Source organism: Pantherophis guttatus, chromosome 7 (assembly GCF_059756535.1).
Source record: "Pantherophis guttatus breed Tessera chromosome 7, ASM5975653v1, whole genome shotgun sequence".
In the NCBI taxonomy this organism is placed as follows: domain Eukaryota; kingdom Metazoa; phylum Chordata; class Lepidosauria; order Squamata; family Colubridae; genus Pantherophis; species Pantherophis guttatus.
This window is the reverse complement of record NC_142069.1, coordinates 86,528,583-86,555,404: the sequence shown is the minus strand read 5'-3', so window position 1 is coordinate 86,555,404 and position 26,822 is coordinate 86,528,583. Positions and strand designations below refer to the sequence as shown.

Below are 26,822 nucleotides of genomic sequence, written 5' to 3'. Positions count from 1 at the left end.
GTCAGATAAACCCAAACAAGATACACACAGTTCAAGAATTGTCAAGTCCAGTCCGTATTAAATCCAAGGCAGATAACGTTGTTTCAAAGATACAATGTGACTCGCTAGTAGTTTGTTTTGTCCGTCACAGAGTCTGAATGGCCACCTCACTCCCTTTTATCCCCTGTGGGGTGTGGTCCAGTGACTCAGCTTAATTTCTGGCACGCCTCCTTTTCTGCTGCGTGCGCCTGTCTCTCCGATGCTGGCGTGGATCCAGCCAAGACTTATCTCCGTCACTGTCCGACTGCGAGAAGATACCTGGCTCTTGGCCAATCTCTTCTCCTTCGGGAGACACCTGAGGCATTACCAGAGAGGAGGGTCCTGGAGAGGGAGGCCTGGCCAACTCCTCTCCTTCATGTTCGGAGTCTTCTCCCTCCGATAAATCGGCCTCGGGGGTCAGAGTCACAACAACAGCCCCTTTACGATTGCCCAGCAATTCTACGAGCTAACACCTGGACCACATAACCAATTCCTTGGGAGGACAGAGACGAAGCAGAGAAAGAATGAGAGGCTCACTTTCTTCCTCGTTTCACTTTGCCTTATTGGCTATGCCAGGGGTCAGCAACCTGTGGCTCTGGAGCTGCATGTGGCTCTTTCATACCTCTGCTGTGGCTCCCTGTTGCTGGTCGGCTCCACAATTGATAGGTCTTTTGGTTAGGACAGGCAGAGGAAAAAGGATGCTGTGCTAGGAGGAGACTCTATGGTGGGGGAACTGGAGTTCCGGTCAGCAGAGGAAAAAGGATGCCGCGCTAGGAGACTATGATGGGGGAACCGGACTTCCGGTCGGCTCTAGAATTGAACGGGGGCTTCGGGTTAGGATCTTTGCGGCTCTTTGAGTGTTTAAGGTTGCCGACCCCTGGGCTATCCAATCCCCCAAGGGGGCAGTGATTAATTCAGTTTGGTGTATTGCACTTAAAATAACATTTGCGTCGCTCTGAAAAGCTTGTTTTCCAGTGGTCAGGAGGGCCCTTTTCCCATCAACATTCTAGAATGCAATGAAGAAAGTGATTTTCCAATGAATTTTTTCCCTCCTGCCTGCAAAACTACACATTAAAACTTTTGATTAGAAGCAGCAGCTTCTAGTTTCACCTAGCAGCACTGATGACGTTACCCAGTACGGTAATGAAACGTCTGCAAGAAAACCACCGAGCTCAGAGCGCTCCAAGGACCCCCTCATTTCAAGCCCCCAGGCTACAGATCTTCCCCTCTAAAAGTTTTACCTTTCCCTTTTGTAGATCTTGGCCACCTCTTTGACCTCCTTGAAGACGTGGTCGACTTGGCGAGTCAGCATGTCGTGCTTCAGGCGTTCCAGGAGGTGGATCATTTCATCGAACACAGAGCTCTCCAGAGAAGCCAGCTGTCCCAACTGTAGCTTGCTGAGCGTGTCGCTTTCGGCGGACATTTCCAAGGCAGCCTGCTGAAGCTGTAAAAAAAACTGCAGAGACAAAAAAACAACATAGGAGGGGAAAAAAAGGATTACCACTAGTCTTCTGAGGATCTTAACCTGTGAGTAGCATGTCTGCTTTGGATTGAGGAGCTCTGGCAATACTGCTTAGTAAAAGGAGCTAATGGCTGGACAGGAAAAAATTCAAGAACTTCAGCTGAAGTTCTCAAGTCTTTATTAACCATGTGTCAGCTACACGTGGGGGAGCTACAGCCATCCCACAATCCAAATCAAAGTTTCTCAACCTTGGCAACGTTAAGATGCACAGACTTCAACTCCCAGAATTCCCCAGCCAGCCATGTAAATCAGGAGTCTCCAACCCCCCGTCTGTTGTGACTCCGGCCCCCGAGCCTGTCCTCACGGAGGAAGATGACTCTGAAAGTGATGGGGAGGAACTGACAAGGCCTCCCTCTCCAGGACCCTCCTTTCTGGCAACGCCTCAGGTTCCAGCTGAAGGCCAGGAGGAAAGCATGTCGGGGCACCCGCTAATAGGGAGTGATGAAGATCAATCTTGGATTGATCCCAGGCAGCGTCGGAGGGAGAGGCGTGCGCAGCAAAGGAAGAGGTGTGGAAGGATCAGAGATTGCTGAGTCACTGAGCCACGCCCCACAGGGGATAAAAGTGGGTGGGATTGCTCTGCAGGCTCTGTGACGGACAAAAACTGCATATCGTGAGCTTCGGATGGGATATTTTTCGGACTTAAGGCTCGGACTTTGTGAATGACTTCTGACTACTCTTTGAACTCTTGGTTGCCCCAGCAACGGACTACCAATACGCTGACTCCTGTTTCTAGAGGTGATAAGAAACTTGGCAGGCATTCAGAAAGTAGCTGCCAGAATTTTTATCTGCTAAAGGGATTCAGGTCGGCTTGTAAAAATAAATTAGTGGTAGATATCTTTTGCTCGTGTGTCTGCCTATGTGAGGTGGGGGGACAGAACACCATCCGTGGACCAGCACCGAACCATAGCATGCCAGCAACCGGGCCGTGCAAACAAGATAAGCTCCATCCGCGGGATGCACGCATGCTAAACCACGCCCCCTCTGGTCCGCGGGAAAATCTTTCTCCATGGAACTGGTCCCTGGTGCCCCAAAGGTTGGGGCCCATTGATGTAAATAATGTAAATATTCAAAAGATTCTAGAATGTGGTATATTTCTAAGCTAACTTTCTGGACTCAAAAGCCTATTCAAAGCGAGGAGGTTTTTGGGACGATAATATCCGCTCTACCATCCCTGCTTTGGGATTGTGGCCAGGGCCACACTCAGAACATAGAAACATTCTTTGTTGTTGTTCTGATTTTCTTTTCCTTTTCTCTCTTTTTTTTTTCTTTTCCTTTTTTTTTTTTAGGTAGGTGACACGACTAGAAATTAGGTAGGATTGAAAGAAAATGTTTTTCAGTAAAAGGTGACATGATTAAAAGTTAGAATAAGTGATAGAAATAAGAGAAGGGGGAATGTTAGGTAGACACTTTATATATAATAAAATAAAGAAAACATGGAATAATTGAATAATGACAGATTGCAACTTATTATAATTGTGTATCATTATTGGAAATATATAAATTGATTGAATGTAATAACACTGGTTAATTTTACTAGTTTGTATTAGAATGTATGACACTCAGGTACCACACTGTTCACGGATTTATTTGTAAAAAATAAAAAAAAACTTATTAAAAAAAAAATAACATAGAAACATTTCTGACAGAGTAACTTCCCCCTCTATGCCCACCAGGTTTTGGTTATAAGACCACAATTGAGCCCCAAATTTCTGTTCCTAAGCGAGACGTTTGTTAACTCAATTTTGCCCCGTTTCTGTGACCTTTCTCGCCACAACTGTTCAGTGAATCCCTGCCATTGCCAAGGTTAACACTGGCGATAGCATGGATGACGTTACCCGGTTTGGCAACGAAACCGCCAAGAACCGAGCACGCCAAGGACCACGCAGTTATGAACGATTCTCTTCTATCCGACGCAGCTTTGCTTAAAAAAAAAAAGGCATTTCGACAATATGCAAAGGGCTCACCGCGATTGTTGGTTACTTACAACATTGTCAGCCCAGTCTGCTAGTATTGTCGCGATGTAGTTGACCGCGTTTAGGATCGCGCAGTATCGGAAGGCCAGGGGCGTTCTGGTTTCTTCCTTCATGACTTGAGTGAGTCGGATCCGAAAGTCGTCCGCCAGCTCTTTCTGCAATTCCAGGAACCGCAGTTTTCTGGCTGCTGTGGGAAGGTGCTTGTATCTATCTATGTAGAGACAGCAAAGCGTTGGCGTTTTTCACATGTCAAAATTCCGGTAATATCCATGCGCTAACAAAAATTTATCTACAGGTTTTTCCACAACTTCATTTTCCTTAACTGAACAGGCACGGCTCACAAGACGAGGTCTTTTGTGTTCCTGTAAGATTTGCATCACTGTTTCTCCATCACGTCTTGAGATGGAATAACAGAATGGAGGTGATCCTTCACATACGACCACCATGGAGCCCAAAATTTATATTGTGAAGTGAAATACCAGTTCGTTCTCACAGGGAGGGACTACTCAGGGTACCGTCAGTCAAATTATGCCGATTGGCGACTCCCAGGGTGAGGGCCTTCTCTGTGAGGGCTCCAAACCTTTGGAATGAACTGCCCCCTGAGATACGAAATATCCCTGATCTCCGTGCTTTCCGCCGTGCCCTCAAAACCCTGATGTTCCAACAGGCGGGGTTAAACATATGAACATGTGAATGTTTTTAAAATGTTATCTAATTTTAGGTTCTATTTAATTGGGCCAAACTATGTTATAATAATAATTTTAATTAGCAATTTTATGATGTTTGTGTATCTATATTTTTCTTGACTGTACACCGCGTTGAGTCCTACGGGAGAAAGGTGGTATAGAAATATGATAAATAAATAATAAATAAATAAATACATGTTAAGTGAGTTTTGCCCCATTTTACGACCTTTCTCGCCATAGTTGCTAAGTGAATCCCAGCAGTAGATAAATTAATCCAGGGGTCAGCAACCTGTGACTCTGGAGCCGCGTGTGGCTCTTTCACCCCTCTGCTGCGGCTCTGTCACTCAAAATATGCGTCACAACCGCCAATGTGCAACACCCACCGGCACGCGATTTATTGAGCTTTTCAACCCCGGTAGGCCAACCATGGATAAATCCAAGAAAAGAAAAGTTTCAGAAGAAAACAGAAGGTTTAATTCAACTACATATGCTAGTTTTGTGGCCGCTCAAGAAATAATCAGGCACAGGAAGGGTTTTGTGGCTCCCGTGATTTCTTTTCTGTGGGAAACAGGTCCATTTTATGACCTTTCTTGCTACGATTGTTCAGTGAATCACTGCAAACTGTTAAATTAACAACCCGGCCGTTAAATTAATCTGGCTTCCCCCACTGACTTTGTCAGAAGGTAAGACGTACTGGAGTATAAGACGCACCTATCTTTTTTGGTGAGGAAAAGAAGAAAAAGAAATCTGTCTCTGCTGCCAGCAATTTTGCCTCGTTACAGCAGACAGCCTGCTTTACTTTCAGTTTCGTTTTCAGCATAGCTTGATTAGCACAAGAAAAAAAAAATCTACTCCCAGCAATTTACTTCCTTGCAGCAAGCAGCAGAGGCTCCAGCAAAACAGCTGAGAGCAAAACAGCTGAGAGTCGGGAGGCCGATCCAATCAACTTGTGCTAATTAGGCTGTACTGAAGCTGAAACGAGCTGTTTCTTCTGGCTGCTTGCTGCAAGGAGGTAAACTGCTGGGAGACAGAGGCCAAAGTGTGGGAGCCAGTGGGTAGGCGGGGCTACATTCGGTGTAGAAGACGCACCCAAATTTTCACCCCCTTTTAGGGGAGAAAAAGGTGCGTCTTATACTCCGAAAAATACAGTACCTCTATCAGTTACTTGACAAACAACACTCTTGAAAACTGAGTGGTCCTTGGTGCTCTGAGCTGTTTTCTTGCAGATGTTTCATTTCCCAAAATAAGTAACACCATCAGTGCACTGATGAGGTTACCTAGTTTGGCAATGAGACATCTGCAAGAACACCATGAAGCTTAGAGAGCACGAAGGACCCCATAGTCATTGTTGTCGTCGTCCTCCTCTCTGCAAACCTCCCTCCCTCATAGCACTGATGATACTGGCCAGTTGGGTCACGAAACGTCTGCAAGAAAACCACCAAGCTCAGAGAGCAACAAGGACTCCTCATTTCAACCCTGAGCGACATCTATTCTCCTTTACTGGTACCTCTTGAAATCTGATTTCCTTTTGTTATTCCTTTGACTACTAGCAGTAGTTGATTCTCTTGTAAAAGGTACTGGATGTTAGTATTCCTGAATTAATAAACCAATATCGTCTTTTTTAAAGACCCCATAATCCCTTGCGGGGGGTGGGGGTGGAGTCTTAGGCAACTGAATGGAGCCGAGTATTTACTGGCCGGATGCCGTTGCTGTCACCAATGAGGAGTTTTGTTCATATTTACTGGCCGGATGCCTTTCCTGTCGCCAATGCGGAGTTTTGTTCAACAGATACATTCTCATTGTGCCCAGAGAGAGAGAAGTATCTGCCTCTACCTAGGATCGAACTCACAGCCTCCCGATTGTGAGGCGAGAGCGCCACCTCTAGGCCACCGCACCACTCTCTCCTGAATGAATAAACAAGGGAAGCCAAATGGCAAGCAATATATTATAATTACCGGTGATCACCAGAAGCAGAGTCATAAAAGTTTCGGCACAGTCTGGGACTTTCATCTCATCTACGTCCGTGATGTCTTTGTACTGGGAGACCCACGCAGCTTCCGACGAAAGCATGGAGTCCATCTTCTGAAGAGCGACTGTGAGATGGACACAACAATGAAAAGGAAGTGCTCGTTCACAAGTGTGCAACTAAGAAGAAAAAGCTCAGTCAGAAAATGAAGCGCCAGTTATTTATTTATTTATTAATTTTTTAAATCGCAAAGGCAGACACTGCGGTACATCATTTTGTATTTCGGATAGTCCTCGACTTATGACCGCAATTGAGCCCCAAATTTCTGCTGCTAAGTAAAATATTTGTTAAGTGAAGTTTGCCCCCTTTTATGAAACTTTCGTGCCACGGTTGTTAGGAAACGACTATTACCTAACTTGTTGGGTTGGCAATATATAAACCATCAATGTAGCTTTAAGACTGCTGTATTGCATCATACTGTGTCCTGATTGGTTAGCTCTGTAGCCAATGTCCTTAAGAGGGAGCTAGAAACATGGTTTGTTTCTCTTTGCTGTTCTTGCTCTCTGATATCTCTGTATGCTACTGTTTGCATATTCAGAAGAACTGTTTATTGTGTATGACTGTGACGACTGGTAAGAAGACTTTGTTATTGGATTATCCCTGGACTGTCGTTTTGGCTATCTCCTGCTTTATATGTGTATGACGTGGACTGTTTATTGGACTGTGTCTTACTGTTTCCTGAAAGTAAACACAACTCAGTGTACCTGTGTGTTGACTGTGCTTATTCATAACTACTCTCAATCGCTTTCATTGCACACCCTTGCTACTCAAGGGTTACTCTGCAAATTCCTTAACAACGGTTGTTCAGTGAATCACGGCAGGTGTTAAGAGTCACATGGTTGTTAAGTGAATCTGGTTTCCCAATTGACTTTGCTTGTCAGAAGGTTGGGATCACACGACCCCAGGCCACTGTAACCGCCATAAATACGAGTCAGTTGCCAAGCGTCTAAATTTTGATCAGGTGCCCATGGGGTTTGCTGTAACTATCTTACGAGTGAAAAATGGTTTTAAAACGCTTTTTTTTTTGGTGCTGTGGTAACTTTGAATGGTCACTAAATGAAGTGTTGTAAGTCCAGGACTACCTGTATTTGATCCCACCAGTTTAGACCAGGGGTGAAATCCAGCAGGTTCAGACAGGTTCTGGAGAACCGACAGCGGAAATTTTGAGCAGTTTGGAGAACCGGCAAATACCACCTCTGGCTGGCCCCAGAGTGGCCAGCCAGTGGGAATGGAGATTTTGCAGTATCCTTCCCCTGCCACGCCCACCAAGCCACACCACACCCACCAAGCTACACCCACAGAACCGGTAGTAAAAAAAAATTGGATTTCCCCACTGGTTTAGACTCAAGAGTAGCTATTGCCCAGGGCAGGGGTGCCAGCGAAACCGGAGCACGGCAGGGGTGTCAAACTCAAGGCCCATGAGCCAGATCCGGCCCGTGGGGTGCTTAGATATGGCCCCTGGGGCCAGCCTGGAAATATCAAAGGACCGGCCCGTGATACCTCTGCCAGCCAAACTGGGGCACGGAAGGGGGCCTTATGCGCCAAGCCCAGACGGCAGAGGGCTGCGGGAGGCCAAAAACGGGCTGCGGGAGGGAGGTACAGGCGGCCCTCCCGCACCCTGTTTTGGCCGGCATGGTGCTGCAGGAGGCATCCGTCTCATCTCCCCCCCTCCTCCCCAGCCAGCCCATGGAGGAGAACTACAACGCTGATCCGTCCCTCGAAGAAATCCAGTTTGACACCCCCGTCCGAGAGGAAAGCAAAAAAAAAAAAAGATTGGGATTGTTTTAATCTAAGGAAAGGACTCCAAGGCATCTTACATTTTCTCTCTACCGTTAACCACCTCTGAAAGTAGGTTTCTTCCGATAAAATGTGCATGCAGCTGGGGAGGCTGTTGAGGTAGCCGTGCACGCCGTGCAGCTCTCTTTCGAAGAGGAGGATCTCGTCCACGAGGTGACAGAAGAGGTTGTCGTCGTACAGCATGCAAGGGATCTCGGCGTCCAGCTTCTCCAGAATGAGCGTCACCAAAGCGCGGGAAAACTCCAACTTTGGAAGAAGCAAAGAAAAAGAAAATTAAAACCCACAGATAAAAGGAGGTGGCGTTATTATAAGTAGCCCTCGACTTGCAACGGTTCACTGAGGGACCGTTCAAAGTTGCGACGGCACCAAGAAAAAGGGATTTACGTCTATGGCCATTGCAGCGTCCCCAACGTTCCTCTGATCCAAATTCAGAGAAAAATTTTATAAACTGTTGTGGGCCACCGGCGGCAGCAGAGTCGGACAATGAGGAGGTTGGTGAGGAACATGGGCCAGTCCTGGGGGCTGGGGAAAGCTCGGACGAGAGCTCTGTGTCGGTGGCAGAGAGGGAGCTAGACAGCAGTGAGGCAGAGGAACAGCTGGAGCCCGTTCCTAGTGTGCGCATACGCAGAGCTGTCAGAAGGCAAGAACAACTAAGAAAGCAGGGTCGACTAGGGAGTAAAGCTTGGAGGTGATTGGCCCCTCCCATAGGAAACAAAAGAGGAGCGAACGGGGAGTGGGCTTTTGCAGGAAACAATTCGTTCGTTCGGTCGTTTCAAGAGTGGAAAGTTCTGTTCATGACTTTAAGAGACTCTGTGCCAAATTTTGCTTTGCCCTGTGTTTGGAAATTAGTTATCTGGCAGCTTTCCAAGCGAGATAAGGTTTGTGTTGATAAATATTCCTCTGAGAGACTGTTTGCCAAGCCTTGCTGACTGTGAATGAAAGGAATTCACAGGCATGTAAATTTAAATTTTTATTTAAAGGGAGTTTTGCCGGGACCAGGACTCTGCTTCCTGCTTTTTAAGGGAGCCTAGGTCAAAACACAAACTGGAGAATGTAGCAAACTAAAGAACAGTAGTCCTCCACTTACAACAGAAAATAAAGAACAGTAGTCCTCCACTTACAACAGTGTATTCGGTGGCTGTTCAAAGGTGCAACGGCACCAGAAAAAGCAATTTATGACAATTTTTCACACTTAGGACCGTTGCAGCATCTCCATGGCCATGTGCTCAAAATTCGGACACTTGGTAACTGGTTCCATATTTATGACTGTTGCAGTGTCCCAGGGTCATGGGGAAGCCAGATTCACTTAACAACTGTGGTACTAACTTAACAACTATAACGATTCACTTAACAACGGTGGGAAGAAAGTTCGTAAAACAGGGCAAAACTCACTTCAGAAATGTCTCACTTAGCAATACAAACGTTGGGCACAATTGCGGTCGGAAGTCGAGGACTGCCTGTAGTACAATGGCTGTCAATCCATAAAAAGAACAGAGAGATTTACCCTGGCATTCACCGAAGTTCCTGCTTTATCCAATATAGGCTGAACTTTGTCTTCAAGAAATGACGCGTGGTTTCCAATCCACATCAGTACTTGGGTAAAATACCACTCGGGCTTTGGAAAGAAACAAGTCATACAAAAATCAGACGAAAAAGCTGTGCGTTGCTGGGTCAAAGTTACAATTCAATCGGCAACATCATGCCCGACCTCAATGGCATCCAATGTTGGCAACTTTTAAAACCTGTGGACTTCAACTCCCAGAATTCCCCAGTCAGCCATTGCTAACTTCCACTCTGCACATTCTTAGCTGGTCCAGAGAACTATCAGGGAATGAGTGATTATTATAATTATAACATATGGCTGTGATTGCGAACCTATGGCACACGTGCCACAGGTGCCACGCAGCGCCCTCTCCGTGGGCATGCGAACTGTCGCCCCAGTTCAGCTTTGCTGAGCATGTGCGTGCGCCTCCCGCCGGCCACCTGGTTGTTGGGTCTCTGACGGTCATGTTGTGGCTCCGACCCCCGAGCCCGTCTTATCAGAGGAAGAAGGCTCCGAAAGGGAAGGAGAGGAGTTGGCCGGGCCTCCCTCTCCAGGACCCTCCTCTCTGGCAATGCCTCAGGTGTCTCCCGAAGGAGAAGAGATTGGCCAGGAGCCAGGTATCCCCGAGCAGTCGCCGTTGGACAGTGACGGAGATGAGTCTTGGCTGGATCCACGCCAGCATCGGAGAGATAAGCACACACAAAGAAAAGGAGGCGTGCCAGAGATTAGGCTGAGTCACTGGACCACACCCCACAGGGTATAAAAGGGAGTGTGGTGGCCAGTCAAGCCTTGTGACGAACAAAGCTGAAAGCTTTCACGCCATTCTGCATTGCTGGACTTTTTGCTATAGGCTTTGCTGGACTACATTTGTGAACTGGACTTAATTTACCCTGTACTTATTGAACATTTACTTTGATGTACAAAAGCGGAGAGAAGTTCTCTCCTCCCTTCGTAAGTAAAAGACTTTTGGCAGGCAGACACTAGGTTGCTACCAAATTCCGTTATCAAAAGGGAGTTTCTTGTTGGCTGGTTTGGTTTTTAACTCTTGGACGTCTGTTGGTGTGCGTGTGTGGGACGGAGACAGAACAGGTCATGCACAGGGACGGGGCACGTCCGGGGAGGGGGGGGACGGACGTGTGCATGCGTGGGGGGCAGGGTTCGTGTGGTGGGCCATGTGTGCATGCGCAGGGGGTGCATGTGGGGCGGGGGATGCATGCGCATTGCATTTTGGGGATTCGGGCACATGTGCATGCATTTGCTCGCGCACGTGCTTTGGGCACTCAGTCCGCAAAAGGTTAGACATCATTGACATACGGCATCGTTAAGAGTAGGCTGGAGACCACAATGCTATTACCGAGTGATAGTTTGGCTTGCCAAGGTACCAGCCCTGTTATAGCAGGGGTCCCCAACCCCTGGGGACCGCAACCCGCTTGGAATCAGGCCACGGAAGGGATGGGTGAGCATGTGCGCACGGGTGCAAAGCTGCATTTGTGAAAGTAGCGCACGTGCATGCACAAAATAATCCCCCCTCGCTTCCCCTGCCGCCGTCTCGGCTGGTCCACTGAGCCAGAATGGTCGGAGATCTCTGTGTTATAGGAAACGCTCGCGCGCTTCCCAAAGTGCACCACAAGAGGGCGAGCTGGTCTTGCACCAGATAGAAAAGACTAGCGGCTCTTGCTGCAGTATCAGCCAGTGTCTTTCTTCTCGGAGATGCCTCGGAAGCGGGCGCCGCAACCGGGAAAGCTCAGAGCCGTTGGGAACCTGACTGCCTCCACAGAATACCAGCTGGTCTCCCCACCAAAGTAGTACGTATTTTATCTACTCACATCGCGCATGCTTTCGAACTGCAAGGTGGGCAGAAGCTGAGGCACGTGACGGGAACTCACCCCTATATGCAGAGCGAGGGCTCGAACGGCTGGAGCTGAAACCATCTCCAGCGTTGTTCAGCCACTGCGCCCCTAGGGTAACGAGTGAGCACAAAGCGCTGCATACAGGTAGTCCTTGAACAGTTCGTTTAGTGACTGTTCGAAGCTACAACGGCCCTGAAAAGTGACTTAGGACCATTTTTCATCCTTATGACCATTGCAGCATCCTCATGGTCACGTGATCAAAATTCAGACGCTTGGCAACAGGTTCATATTTATGACGGTCACAGCGTCCCAGGGTTCCCTTTAGTGACCTTCTGGCAAGCAAAGTCAACGGGGAAGCCACATTCACTTAGCAACTGTGTTACTAACTGAAGCAACTCCAGGGATTCCCTTAACAACTGTGGGAAGGTCGTAAAATGGGGCAAAATTCACTTAACAACCGTCTCACTGAGCAACCTAAATTTGGGGCTCAATTGTGGTCGTAAGTAGAGGACTACCTGTACTTATGCTACCGGCCACGCTGCGGCAACTTCACTTCTTACTGACTATTGGGGAGATAACGACTGCATATCTTCCAATTTAACTCCGGAAACTCGGGTGATTTTTCAGAGTAAACCGAAAATTGGGGTTCATTCCCTCCCCAAGTTACCCTCTCGGGCTGCAATCTTTACAAAGTAAGGATTTAAAAAGTGATCCTCTTAAGAAGAGGATTTGCACATCAAGGCTGTACCTTGGTCAAGACGTTGGTTTGCCGATTCCCCGTGAAATGGTATTTGAATCTTTTCTGAAGGGGAGCCAACATGATCTGCATAGGTAATATAATAGGTGGAGTTGGCGGAAGGAGGTACTTTTCCGGCAGCTGCTTCGGTTTGCTTAATAGTTCGTCCCTGAGATTATTATGCGTTAAGGTACAATATGGTGAGGATACATACAAGGGCATACAGACATAGGATGGAATCAGGGGTGGGCTCCTGGGGGTTCGGCTAATCCTGTGTATATCCAGGTGGGCATATATATAGTATTTGTATGTGCAGTGGACATGTTTAAAAAGGTAAAGGTTCCCCTCGCACATATGTGCTAGTCGTTCCTGACTCTAGGGGGCGGTGCTCGTCTCCGTTTCAAAGCCGAAGAGCCAGTGCTGTCCAAAGGCGTCTCCGTGGTCATGTGGCCGGCATGACTAAACGCCAAAGGCACACGGAACGCTGTTCCCTTCCCACCAAAGGTGGTCTCTATTTTTCTACTTGCATTTTTTACGTGCTTTCAAACTGCTAGGTTGGCAGAAGCTGGGACAAGTCACAGGAGCTCACCCGGTTATGTGGCACTAGGGATTCGAACTGCTGAACTGCCGACCTTTCGATCGACAAGTTCAGCGTCTTAGCCACTGAGCCACTGTGTCCCTTGTTTATATGTTTATGGGCATGTTTATAGGAATCTATATCTGCATGTGTATCTCGGCACAAATGACAGAGGAGAGACCTAAGGTGTGTTAGCTTGCAGACATTAATAGGGGTTGCCCCACAATGCTTCTACTCTATGAGAAAATTCAGCTGTTATTTTCTGCAGTTGAAGGCAGGGTAACATAGTTCTAAGCCAGCTCCCCAAACACGACAAACCCTCTGATGTGAACTCAAAAGATTCCTTTATTAGGAATGCCAGCAGCCCCAGCAAAAGATTTCTCTCTCAATGCAGGATAACAATTCTGTCCGGCAGGGAGATGAATAGTTGTCTGCCACATCTATTTATCTCCGCCCCCTGCCTTTTATCCCCAGAGTTAGAGTGGGGCTTCGCTAGCATTTCGTCCCAAGGACCGGCCCATAGATTTCCACTGCTCTCCTCTCCTCTGCCTTCTGCGTATCTGTGCGTCAGGCACTGGACCCAGCTGTTCCTCCTCTTCCTCATCAGCCACCTCCAGCCCTGGGGGCTGTTGAGTCTCCATCTGAGGGCTGACGGATAACCCAGGCTCCGTCTCTGCTAACTCCATTCCCTCTTCCACCTCGGAGCTCTCAAGTTTACATTGATACTGATACTGATTCCCACACCTCCTCCTCCTCCTCCGATTCGGCCGCTGGCCACAACGGATATGCATGACTCTACATTCCGTAAAGAATTACACAGCTAATTCTGCGTTTAAGCAAATGCTAACTAGATTTTTTTTTTTTTAAATCACTTAAAAAGGATACGACGGCTGCAGTTTGAGGAGCTGAGAAAACAGGCTCTCGAAGTTACTGTATATTTCCAGGACGTTAGCTGAGGAAGGAGCCAGGCTCAAAGCTTTGGACTGAGCTGGTCCGATGAATGGCCAACGCAGCTGAGTCAGCGTCTCTTCGAAGTCACTGCAAAAAGACGGAAGCATAACGTACCACCATGACTCAGAGATCCGAAGGAAGACTCAGGCCAATTGCTGGACATTTCTCCTACCTGGACAATTTGTCCTTCAGGATCTTGTGCCAGAATTGAATAGTAGATCTTATAAAAGTTAAGAGATGTGAGCAGGAGGATTCTTGAAGCTTGATATCCAATTCAGCCATGGAAGCCAGGGCTGTAGCCGCCTCGGGCACGTTGTTAGTCATTAGATACTGCTGGATGTTGTCACTAGCAAAACCAAAAAAAGTGGACAAATGAGCAGAGATTATGGCTTGAGGCGTGGCTTGGTGGGTGTGGCAGGGGAAGGATACTGTAAAATCTCCATTCCCTCCCCACTCCAGGGGAAGGATACTGTAAAATCTCCATTCCCTCTCCACACCAGGGGAAGGATACTGCAAAATACTGCTGGGCTGGCTTGAGTTAAATTTTAAATTGATTTTAAATTGGGTTGTTTTAATTTACGGCCAAATATTTAATTATTTTAATACTGTTTTTAAATTTTGTATGCTCTGTTTTTACCTTGGCTGTGCACCGCCCTGAGTCCTATTTGGAGAAGGGCGGTATAGAAATTTAATTAATAATAATAATAATAATAATAATAATAATAATAATAATAATATCCCCATTTCCTCCCGATCAGCTAGGACTCGGGAGGCAGAGAATAGATGGGGGCGGGGCCACTAAGAGGTAATATTTACCGGTTCGCCAAACTACTCAAAATGTCCGCTACCAGTTCTCCAGAACTGGTCAGAACCTGCTGAATACCAGCTCTGCCTTCCATTAGGCTGAAATTATATAAAAAGACTTGCAAACGTTCATTACCTTAATTCTTCCACTTGTGAAATCTGTTTTAAATAAGCGAGGTGTCTTTCGACTTCTTTTATTTGACTGATCAAGGCACCAAATTCCTCCATCCAAGGACTGGAGGTCAACAGGTGGCCGTTCACCGAATCGTACAAAATCCTCTCGCTTTCCAGAAGCTGATGGAGAGATTTCTTCGAATCTTCTGCGTTCTGCAACGCCTTCTGGATCCTTTTGGGAACTTCGGATGAAACCGTGAGGACCTGCATTGATGCGAGAGAGAGATGCAGGCTGTTATCCAGACAGTCCTCGGCTTACGACAGCATTTGAGCCTCACGTTTTTGTTTCTAAAGCGAGACATTTGTTAAGTAAATTTTGCCCAGTTTAACGACCTTTCTTGCCATGGTTATTAAGCGGATCACTGCCGTTGAGTGAATTGGATGGTTATTGAGTGAATCTGGCTTTCCCCCATTGACTGTGCTTGTCGGCAGCTGGCTAGGAAGGTTACATATACAGGTAGTCCTTGACTTGCAACAGTTTGTTCAAAGTTACGACGTCGCTGAAAAATGTGACTGATGACCGTTTTTCATAGTTACAACCCTTGCAGCATCCCCATGATCGTGGGATCAAAATTCAGACCCTTGGCAACTGGTTCCTATTTATGACCTTTCTAGGATGTGATCCCCCTTTTGCGACCGCCGGACAAGCAAAAGTCAACGAGGAAGCCAGGTTCACTTAACAACCGGGTTGCTAACTTATCAACTGCAGTGATTCACTTAACAACGGCGGGAAGAAAAGTCGTCCGATGGGACGAAACTCGCTTAACAGACGTCTCGTTTCACAAGAGAAATGTTGGGCTCCATTGTGGTCATAAGCTGAGAACTACCTGTAGGGATCATGTGACCCCAGGCTAGTGCAACTGTCACATGTACATGCCAGTTGCCAAGTGACTGAATTTTGATCACATGACCCTGGGGACGCTGCAACGGTCATTAAGTGAGAAAACTGGTCGTAAGTCACTTTTTTCAGTGCCGTGGTAAATTCACTCACTAAAAGAATGGTTGTAAATCAGGGACTGCCTGTATACGTCAAATATTATTTGTAACATGTGAACCCTGGAAAATGCTGCCCAATATTATATTTAGAATAAAAAATAGCTGGAAACCTAAAAAGTGGACTCTTTTTCTTAAAGCATTTAAACTCGCTTTCCCTACCCAGAAAAAAATGGAGCTCACCTGTTCTTCTAATTTCATCTTGTTTTTTGACAACTGTTCAATCAGCTCCCCAAGTTTGCTTAGCGAGTCGTAATCGTTTCCGACCTTCCTTTCTACGAATTCGGACACGTCGAACGGGATGTCACAGGTCTCTGGGTCTTTAGGAATCCTTTTGATTCCAGGGTTCAAGTTTCCCACTTCGACGTGATCTGCGGTACTAATTTAACAAGTTGATTATTAATATACAAAAGCCCAAGCAATTGTAAACATTTTTGCAAACACCAAATAACGCTTGTAAAAAGGTGTAGGAAGAGCTCAGGAAAAGTATTAAACGCCCACAAATGCAAACTTGATGAAATAGGACAATACATGGCAAACAATCTCTATACATACTAAAGTTTTGGGTTTTTTTAAATGGGAAGTTATCATCTTCAGAGGAAACAATCCCAGAATATCTTCCGTACTGTGTTAGGAAATGATTACTACTTAACTTGTTGGGTTGGCAATATATAAACCATCAATATTGCTTTAAGACTGCTGCATTACATCATACTGTGTCCTGATTGGTTAGCTCTGTAGCCAATGTCCTTAAGAGGAAGCTAGAAACATGGTTTGTTTTTCTTTACTGGTATCTTTGCTGTTTGCTGTGTGCTCTTTACTGCTTTTTGCTGTGTTTTGCAAATACAGAAGAACTGTTAATGTGTATGACTATGACGACTGGTAAGAAGACTTTGTTATTGGATTATCCCTGGACTATTGTTTTACTATCTACTGCTTTATCTGTGTATGACCTGGACTGTTTATTGGACTGTGCCTTACTATTTCCTGAAAGTAAACACAACTCAGTGTATCTGTGTGTTGGCTGTGTTATTCCTAACTACTCTCAATCGCTTTTCATGTGCACACCCTTGCTACTCAAGGGTTGCTCTGCGAATTCCTCAACATACTGAAAACATACATTGCTTGGAATACAGAATAACAGAGTTGGAAGAGACTTTGGAGGTCTTCTAGTCCAGCCCCCTGCTCAAGACAGGAGACCTTATTCCACCGTGGACAAGTGCTGTCCAGTCTCTTCTTAAAAACCTTCAGTGTTGAAGCACCCACAACTTCTGGAGGCAAACCGTTCCACTGTTTAATTGTTCTCACCGTCAGGAAATTCCTCCTTAGTTCTAAGTTGCTTCTCTCTTTGATTCTTTTCCATTCATTGCTTCTTGTCCTGCCCTCAGGTGCTTTGGAGAATAGCTTGACTCCCTCTTCTCTGTCCCATTTCTAAAACTGCCTAGTTCAATGGGAAAAATGGCCTCGGTTCCTAGTAATGAAAGAATAATGCCCTCACACTAAGAACTAAAACCAAGGTTAACAAGAGGAATTTTCACTGAGCAACGGGTAGAACTGAATTTGCCAATGGAGCCACGGTGGCGCAGTGGTTAGAGTGCAGTACTGCAGGCTACTTCTGCTGACTGCCGGCTGCCTACAGTTCAAATCTCACCAGGCTCAAGGTTGACTCAGCCTTCCATCCTACTGTTCTGCCCCAGCTACGGACCCCAAAGGACGCAGCACACACAAAGTCCGTTCAAACCTTAGTTTACTAAATAAACCAATTTTTTACAACAACGGCTGTTAATTAACTGCATTAACAGCCGCCAAGAATTCAAAGAATAATACTTTAAGCTTACTGTGGTTGGCAGAATGCCCAGAAGCAATTTGCAGGAAGCTGATAAGATAAGCAAGACAAGACACGAAGGTATGTGAACTACGTTGTTCCCTGCAAATTGCTTCAGTCGGCGTTCCTCCTTAAATAGGCTAAGGGAGTGGCCAATTAGCCCCAAGCCTTACTCTCGAGGAGACCTCCTCCTGAGGAGCCACTCCTGCCTTTTGGCAGCTCTGTGCGCCCGTGCATCGAGAAGAGCTCCTCCTCTTTGTTCTCTTCACTTAAGGAAGCTTCTGGAGGTTCTGAAGGCCCTGGTTGAATCCCCGCCTCTGGCACCACATCTTCTCCAGCCTCCTCATTGTCCGACTCGAGTGCCAGCTGCACAGGCTGCTGGAGCAGCACCACATCAGCCTCCTCGCTGTCTGAATCAGCTACTAGCTGCACAGGCCACATATGAGACACAACACTTTCCGAGGTGGGTAAAATGAGGACCCAGATTGTTGGGAGTAAGTATGCTAACTCTGTAAACCACTTAGAGAGGGCTGTAAAGCACTATAAAGCGGTATATATGTCTAAGAGCGCTATTGCTAAGTGCTATTGCTAGTTTTACCCATTCTGCTGAAGAAAAGACAACTGGTGCCTAAAATACGGTATTTGCTTAGCACTGCCAGGATGGAAGAAATATCTAGCTGTAAATTGTTTCCAGACAGCACACGAAGCAATGGATAGAAATGAATCAAGGAGCAACTATAGAACTAAGGAGAAATTTCCTGACAGTGAGAACAATTAATCAGTGGAATAAGCTTGCGTCCTGAGATTGTGGGTGCTCCATCACTGGAGGTTTTCAAAAATAGACATGTTTATCTTATTTTGGAAATTTATCAGTTTTTACGTAGGAATGCATCAGTGGCGTTTTCCCAACTATTCGTTGGTTGCATTGCTCGAACTGTCTGGTTACAGTTCTTTTGAGTAATAAGCATCACAGTAATGATAATAGTATTCTCTAATAGTAATCTCATCATAACAGTGCTTTTCCCTAATAACATCAATACATATTAATTAATACTAATCAAAATTAATCAAAGTTAATAAGTTACGGTAAACACTCCTAATAATAAGATTATTATTATCTTTCTCCTATGGTTTTTGAAGTTCTAACTCCTGTTTCTCTTTATTTAACCATCGATAGAACAGATCCCATACCTCAAAATATTCAGGGTCTTCCTTTTCCTTAATTTCAAATGTTAGTTTATTCATTTCTGCACTTTCTAAAATGTTTGTTATCTTTTCTTCCGTGGGGATCTCCTCGGCCTTCCAATGTTGTGTGAACACGATTTTGGCCGCTATTAGCAAATGTATTATTAAGTATGCATTTTTTTTTACTATATTTGTCTGGTATGATGCCCAACAGAAATATTTCTGGTTTGTATCTATATGTTCCTTTATCATTTTTTCTAGCCCGGTGTGTACTTTGGACCAGTAATTTTTTTTTGCTTTCGGGCATGTTCACAACATATGGTAATACGAACCCAGAGTTGTTCTGCCCCAGCTATGGACCCCAAAGAACACAGCACACACAAACTCTATACAAAGCTTATTTTACTTAAATAACTCAGTCTTTATCAACCAAAGGCTGTTAATAAACTGTCTTAACAGCCTACAAGAATTCTGAGATAAGGTAATCACAGTCTTACTAGAGTTGGCAGAAAGCCCAGAAGCAATTTTGCAGAGAATCTAGACACAAGGAGAGTGAACTAAAGTTGTTCCCTACAGCTTGCTGCAATCAGCATTCCTCCTTAAATAGGCTAAGGGAGTGGCCAATTAGCCCCAAGCCTTATTCTCGAGGAGACCTCCTCCTGAGGAGCCACTCCTGCTTTTTGGCAGCTCTGCGCACCCGTGCATTGAGAAGAGGCTCCTCCTCTTCGTCCTCTTCACTTAAAGGAGCTTCGGGAGGTTCTGAAGGCCCTGGCTGAATCCCTGCCTCTGGCACCACATCTTCTCCAGCCTCCTCACTGTCTGACTCGAGCGCCAGCTGCACAGGCTGCTGGCGCAGCACCACACCAGCCTCCTCGCTGTCAGAATCAGCTACTAGATGCACAGGCCGCTGACGGGCCATAACAGGAGTTTGCTTGCACTTCCAAAACTTAGCAGACATATTCTTATATCTATGCTAGTATTCTTCTCTGTAGGAACTCACCAACACATGTCAGCATCTGCAGGATGTTCTGTTCCTTCCCCTTCCTCCTCCTCCTCCTCCTCCTCTCTGCTGGGTTCCTGCTAAGAAAGGAGAATATATTTGTCGGTTTGGATTGCATTTAGCTTCCAAGAACACCAAAGTAGCTTTTTTTTCTTCTCAACCAAAGCCTCCAAATATGTTTGATCACCTCCCAGAATTCCAAACAGAAAAAGCCAATAGCTATGATTTGGGAGCATGATGATTCATGTGGTTAGGACGTTGGGCTGACAATTGGCAGGTTGGCGTTTGAAACCTGGCTGCTGCTGTGCCACGGGTGAGCTCCCGTCAGCCGCTCCAGCTCCTGCTGACTCAGCGGTTCGAAAGCGGGTGACCGCAAGTAGATAGAGGGGTACTGTTAGGATATGGTGCATGCCTAACAGGTTGTCCAGGCAATATATAAGCTAACATGATGAATATATATTCTATGGCTTTAAGAAATACTGCTGAGTCATTGTAATGCTGAGTCATTGTATCCTGATTGGATAAACTCTGTAGTAACTGTCAGATTAATCTGTTAGATTAACAGAGTTGGAAGGGACCTGGTAGGTCATCTAGTCCAACCCCCTGCCCAAGCAGGAGACCCTATACCAGTGATGGCTAACCTTTTTGCCATCGCGTGCCAGGAGAGGGGTGGGTGGGGGAGGGTCGCGCATGCATGTGCCCACGCGCATCCGCGTGCAAACCCCCTCCCCCAGCTCCTGGCACATGATGGCCTGGTAGGCCCGTTTTTCTTTCTTACCTGGTTCCAGATCCCATCTATTTATCAGGGAAGAGCGAAAACAGCCTTTCTCACTCTCTCTCTCGGAGGCCCTCCAAAGGCCTGAAAGGGCCCCTTTCCCGACTCCCGGTGGGACAGGAAGTGACATTTTTTGCTGTCCCCAGCCTCCAGAGCCTCTCTAGGAGTCTCTAGGAGCCTCTCTAGGAGTCTCTGGAGGCTGGGGATAGCAAAAAACATCACTTCCTGTCCCACCGGGAGTCGGGAAATGGGCCCTTTCAGCCTCCATAGGGCCTCCAAGGGAGTGGGGAAGGCTGTTTTCGCCCTCCCCAGATAAATAGAGAGGATCTGGAGCCAGTTAAGAAAGAAAAACGAGCCTTCCCCACCCCCCAGGTCCTCCAGAGGCAGGAAACAGCCTGTTTCCCTACTTCTGATGGGCCGAGAAGGCCCGAAAATCAGCTGGCCGGCGCGCGCATGCGCCCCAGAGCTGAGCTGGCGTGCCCACTAATATGGCTCCACGTGCCACCTGTGGCACGCATGCCATAAGTTCACCATCACGGCCCTATACCATTTCAGACAAATGGTTGCCCAACCCCTTCTTAAAAACTTTTAACTCAATTAACTGGTGGCTCAGCAGACTAAAAGCATAGTGATTAACACCAGCTGTCTGCAATTACTGTAAGTTCGAATCTCACCAGGCTCAAGGTCGACTCAGCCTTCCATCCTTTCTAAGGTGGGTAAAATGAGGACCCGGTTTGTGGGGGCAATAAGCTGACTTTGAATAAATATACAAAAGTATGAAGGCTATTGCTTAACGCATTGCAAGCTGCCCTGAGTCTCCGGAGAAGGGCGGCATATAAATCAAATAAAAAAATAAAAATAAAAAAAAATAAACTTAAGATGGAGTTTTCTAGTTACTTTCCGATAGCTAACCCAGAGAACTAGAAGGTACAAAAAAAATCACCTACCTCAGTAAACCCCAACGATGTGGCACTTTTAATCCCTGGTTGTGCCATTTCCAATACAGCAAACGGTTTTAGATTTTGGATGAATTATATATATATTAAAAAAAGCGGCTTAGTAATATGACCGAAGTGTCAAATATCAAATGTCATACAGAACAGACCGTTTTGGATATAATCAGAATGCCGGTACAAGATTTAAAGGAAGCATGGAAGCCAATGTCCGTGTTTCTATCTCTGCTAATTCAGTCTGTTAGGATTGTATTGCTAGCTTCAGTCAGTAAAGATGAGCATGGAATGGATAGGATTAACGGAAGGTATGTATAACCATCAGAACACGTAATGGCCCTTTGGAATTGTGTCCTGGCTCCTGCGGTTGCTTTCCCAATGTTGTAATTTGAATTGTTGGTTTTGTCCAAAACAGCCATGAAGGAAAACTGCCAGCCACATAGCAACTGAAGTCTCTAATTCGTATATTCTTGTTTCTTTTATCCTCTCATGCATTCTCTTTTTTTCCTGGGTTTTCCAACAGTCCATAATTCTTCCAATTGTCTTAAAGAGTCATGTTCCTTAATGGATCCGCCTTTGTTTTCATCTAGGGGGGGAAAAATCATAATTGTCCATAAATATTAAGACACCAATGCTGTCTCCCAGATGTTATTCAATGGGAAACTGTTCTACTTAGGCAAAAATACGTATAAGGGAACACAGGACACAGTATGAAAATAAGCATAAGGGATTTTTTTGCTGTAAGCATATATTATATATACTATAATTATATATTGTAATTATATAACTTCCAGGCACTGTTCGAATACATGAATGATAAACAAAAGCAAAATCTGGGATAAAATAGAAAGACCGTATCAGGAGTGTACAGAGAACACTGAACTCAAGAAGAAGAAACCACTACAATTATGTATTAATGTGCAATATTAAAATCCACAGTTATCCCTAACAAAATATTTAAAGTATTTTTTTAAAAAAAATATTTTTATTGTTTTGTATCACATATTCCATTTCTATGTTGAACAGTGTTTTCTTTGATTGATTGATTTTTAATTGCCAATATATACTCGCCCCCATTTCTCCCTGTCGACTGTGATAATAGAGATATAGATAGATAAAAAGATATATAAATATGTATGCGTATGATATCTATCTATCTATCGTCTATCTACACACATACAGACACAAATATATGTCTGTGTATATGTATACGTGTACATAAACCTCTTTGGTTTATTGATTTATTTATTTTTAATTGCCAATATATAATCGCCCCGTCGACTGTAATAATAGATATATATTATATTATTACTGTCGACTGTAATAATATATATATATATAAATATGTATGTATATGTATCTCTATCTATTGTCTAAGCACACAAATATGTCTGTATATATGTATACATGTATACACATACACACATATATATGCATCAAAATTTCATTTTTTTCCTGTTTTAACATTTTTTAAGAATTTCATTTTTTAATGTGTGCCAGTGCGTTCACAAAAAGAGTGACAGTCAAGGTTTATTTCACCTTAATAAGGGTGTTCAGAATATACCCTCTTTGGTTTATTTATTCATTTATTTTTAATTTTTTTTTTCCAGCAAAACTTTCTTTTTCCAGCAAGTCGGGCTGGCTTAACATAACATTTTTTAAAAACATTTTTAACTGGTTTGTCATTTTAAATTGGGGCCAAATTAATATATATCCTTTTAATTGTTTTTAATGTTTGTATTGTATGTTTTTAGCTGGCTGTACACTGCCCTGAGTCCCTTGGGAGAAGCTGCGGTATATAAATTTGAAATAAAATAAAATAAAAATAAAATAAATAATTGCCAATATATAACCGCCCCCATTTCTCCATCGACTGTAATAGAAAGAGATATATAAATATGTGTGTATGTATGTATATCTCTACCTATCATCTATCTACACACACAAATATGTCTATGTCTATGTATATATGTGTGTGTGTATACACACACACATATATATGCATCAAAATTTCATTTTTTTCCTGTTTTAACATTTTTTAAGAATTTCATTTTTTAATGTGTGACACAGCGTTCACAAAAAGAGTGAGTCAAGTTTTATCTCACCTTAATAAGGGTGTTCAGAATATACCCTCTTTGGTTTATTGATTCATTTATTTTTAATTGCCAATATATAACCGCCCCCATTTCTCCCTGTCGACTGTGATAATGGATAAATAGAGATATATAGATATATAAATATGTATGTAAAAAGTTAAAACCTGAGAAGATAAATATGTATGTATGCATATGTATATTTATCTATCGTCTATCTACACACATACACACACAAATATGTGTATATGTGTGTGTGTGTATACAAATACACACACATATATACATCAAAATTTCATTTTTTTTCCTGTTTTAATATTTTTTTAAGAATTTCATTTTTTAATGTGTGCCAAGAGCGTTCACGAAAACAGTGACAGTCAAGGTTTATCTCACCTTAATAAGGGTGTTCAGAACATACCCTCTTTATTTTTATTTATTTATTTGTTTTTAATTGCCAATATATAATCGCCCCCATTTCTCCCTGTCGATCCTGATCGTAAATGTTGGCTTTTATTCCCCTTTCTATGATTTCATCTGGCAGGCCACTGGCCCAATCAATCAGTCAGTCAGCCAGTCAGTCCGTCAATCAATCAGTCAGTCAGTCAGTCCGTCAATCAATCAGTCAGTCAGTCAGTCAATGAAAAAATAACGGCCAGGCCTGGCCATCCCCAGGAAGGATCCCCTTAAGGAGCAGAGAGAGAGGGCTGAGCGCCCTGGGAAGCAGACTGCTGGGTGGAGGCATCCAGAGGTCCGCAAAACTCGCTTAAAACCGTCTTCCCGGGCAGAAGGGAACGCGAAACGAGGGGAAAGGTCGTGGGAATACAAAACCCGGGTTCGCGGACACTCACCCTCCTCCTTCGCGTGTCAGCATAAGCCACGCCCCCTCCTTCCCTCCCTACGTCGGCACTCAACGTCGCTCCGAGAAAGCGGGGGGGGGGGAACCAAACGTTCCTGACGTTTCACGTGGCGACCCGTCGCAGGTTTTTGACGCTTTGGGAAGAGCGGGGCAGAGGCGCGCGAGAGGCCCGCCTAGAGTGCCCAGTTTCCGGTTCGTGGCCGGATGTGCTTCTTCGGGAAGCTTTCAGTGGAAAGCGGGGGGGGGAGTTGGGAGTTAGTAGGAAGGATGGGGGGGGGGTGTTTAGGAGTCGTGTGAATAAAAAGTTTAAAATGGTGGTGTGGTTTTTTTTTTCTCCAAATTTGGCTACTTTCAGAGATGGGGGGACTTTAGCCCTCGGAATTCTTTTTTCTTTTCCTTTTTTTTTTTGAATTTTTAAACATAAAAACACCATCATTCATTACAATCATAGAAAGTGTGTCCATCGGTTAAGATTCTTTTGTGCATAATCCCATATCCAAAATTACAAATTATTTAATTTCTCTTATTTGGCAACTTTATATATCCCTTTATAATATTATTATTCTCATTTAACAATTATTTAACAAAAGATTAACTCCCATAAGAAAACATTTCATATATTTTAACATTACCTTAATTTCATATTTCATACTTCATCCCCATGCTTTAGAGCTCGGAATTCTTGAGCCCACTGGGGAATTCCGGGAGTTGAAGATATCCAGGCATCTGAAAGTGCCCATGTTTGAAAAATCATGGTTGAAATCATGCTGAATCTATGGAAAATGGTGCACCAGCATGTCCTGGGCACTAATATTGATATTGTTTCCTGATTGCTTATTTCTTCCCTATGACTATCATTAAGTGTTGTACCTTATGATTCTTGAGGAACGTATCTTTTATGTACACTCAGAGCATATGCACCAAAGACAAATTCCTTGGGTGTCCAATCACACTTGGCCAATAAAGAATTCCATTCTGTTCCAAGATGTCCTTCTTGCCCATGTGATACCATCCTGAGCTGATACCCAGCTCATGGCTTCCACCAGTCTTAACCTTTCCAGTGCTGGAATGGATTTCCCCCTCTGATTAAACTCCCACAGAATCATGAGGGGTGAATTTTATGGAGCTCTCCTATCTGCCCATCCGTTCATTCTGTAGGGACATAAGAGGAGTAGAATAGGGAGGAATGTAGGGACATAACAACTTGCTGTCTTGCTTCCGTAAGAATTGCTTCGCTGAAAAGTGGAATTGCCTCAGCCATTTGCTCCTACCAGCAATCTCGTTTTCTGTTATCTTGTTTTTCTGTAAAACTCGGAGCCTGGTACCTGTGTTGCTAAGCACCCAGCCCCTCTGTTGCTAAGCACTCATCCACCCCTGTTCCTTGCTGCAGTCAGTGCAGGGCTACAAGGAAGGCATGGGTGGTGTGCGGGGTGGGGTGGGGTCAGAATTGGGTAATCTGAAGATATAAAAGCACGTCATTACCTTCCCCAAGGTGTGGCTGTTCCTCGCATGTATTGTATCTGTATGTTCTGGATATAGTTTCACCCAGTATTTGTTTTTGGCCAAAAATAAAATCATCTCCTTTTTGCAAGCCTTGTCTCTGGTCACACTCTCTTTAGCATCTCAGTGGCTCAGGGAAACTTCTGGGACCTTACACATCCATTCATCCTGTCATCTGTCCATCCATCCATTGGCTCTTTCTCTCTCTCTCTCTTATCTATCTACCATGTTTCCCCGAAAATAAGACGCTGCCTTATATTTTTTTGAACCCTGAAATAAGCGCTTGGCCTTATTGCCATGCACTCAAAAGCCCGATTGGGCTTATTATCAGGGGATGTCTTATTTTGGGGGAAACAGGGTATCTATCTATCTATCTATCTATCTATCTATCTATCTATCTATCTATCTATCTAATCTATCCGTCCTATGGTTCTATCTCTCTCTAATCTATGGCTCTGTATCTGTCTGTCCATCCATTCGTCCGTCCATCCATCTCTACCTACCTATCATCTACCTACCTACCTACCATCCATCCATCTAATCCGTCCATCCATCCATCTAAATTTATATGGCCACCCAACTCTCAGTTTGGAAGGAAAGTGTGTTCATATGCCCCGATTAACATGAAAAATGTTTCCTTCCTTCCCCAGGGAAATTCCCATTAAATTTCAAGAAAAAGATGTAGCTTTTTCAAGGAACCATAGATACTGTAGATGCTGCACATGTACTTCCAAAGTATCTTTTTGTCTTTAAACCTAAAAGCACTAACAGCGCTAAGAGATCTGCAATGCCATTAACACGAGAGTGGGAATGTTAATCTTTTATTAAATAACATGCCACACACCTAATCCGTTCACACCTGAACACAACTGCCCATCCTATCTCATCATGCAGTGCTTTGATTCTCCAGCCACGCTGAGGTCATTTCACATCCTCTCCGTAACAGTGACGCTACATTCCATCTCCTACAATGATACTGCACTTT

General features: G+C 44.7%; 1 protein-coding gene across 4 annotated transcripts in view; it reads right to left on the bottom strand.

Moving 5' to 3' along the window:
• The window catches only part of RINT1 (RAD50 interactor 1), a 29,678-nt gene extending 5,209 nt beyond the window's left edge, over window positions 1-24,469 (bottom strand). Inside the window, exons 1-13 of one of the 4 annotated variants that reach the window (XM_034433637.3) lie at window positions 24,330-24,469; window positions 21,386-21,974; window positions 19,664-19,743; window positions 15,837-16,032; window positions 14,623-14,864; window positions 13,855-14,028; window positions 13,617-13,769; window positions 12,167-12,323; window positions 9,530-9,640; window positions 8,046-8,271; window positions 6,158-6,295; window positions 3,528-3,727; window positions 1,260-1,474 (exon numbers count right to left, since the gene is read on the bottom strand). In XM_034433637.3, coding sequence (XP_034289528.2) covers window positions 1,260-1,474; window positions 3,528-3,727; window positions 6,158-6,295; window positions 8,046-8,271; window positions 9,530-9,640; window positions 12,167-12,323; window positions 13,617-13,769; window positions 13,855-14,028; window positions 14,623-14,864; window positions 15,837-16,032; window positions 19,664-19,743; window positions 21,386-21,433 — 1,940 coding nt within the window. In that variant the 5' untranslated portion in view covers window positions 21,434-21,974; window positions 24,330-24,469. Of the gene's footprint in view, window positions 1-1,259; window positions 1,475-3,527; window positions 3,728-6,157; window positions 6,296-8,045; window positions 8,272-9,529; window positions 9,641-12,166; window positions 12,324-13,616; window positions 13,770-13,854; window positions 14,029-14,622; window positions 14,865-15,836; window positions 16,033-19,663; window positions 19,744-21,385; window positions 21,975-22,927; window positions 22,987-24,329 lie in introns of those variants that run through there. The other 3 variants (XM_034433638.3, XM_060692680.2, XM_087873364.1) reach the window with 3 other exon arrangements.
• Window positions 24,470-26,822: the final 2,353 nt, after the last annotated feature.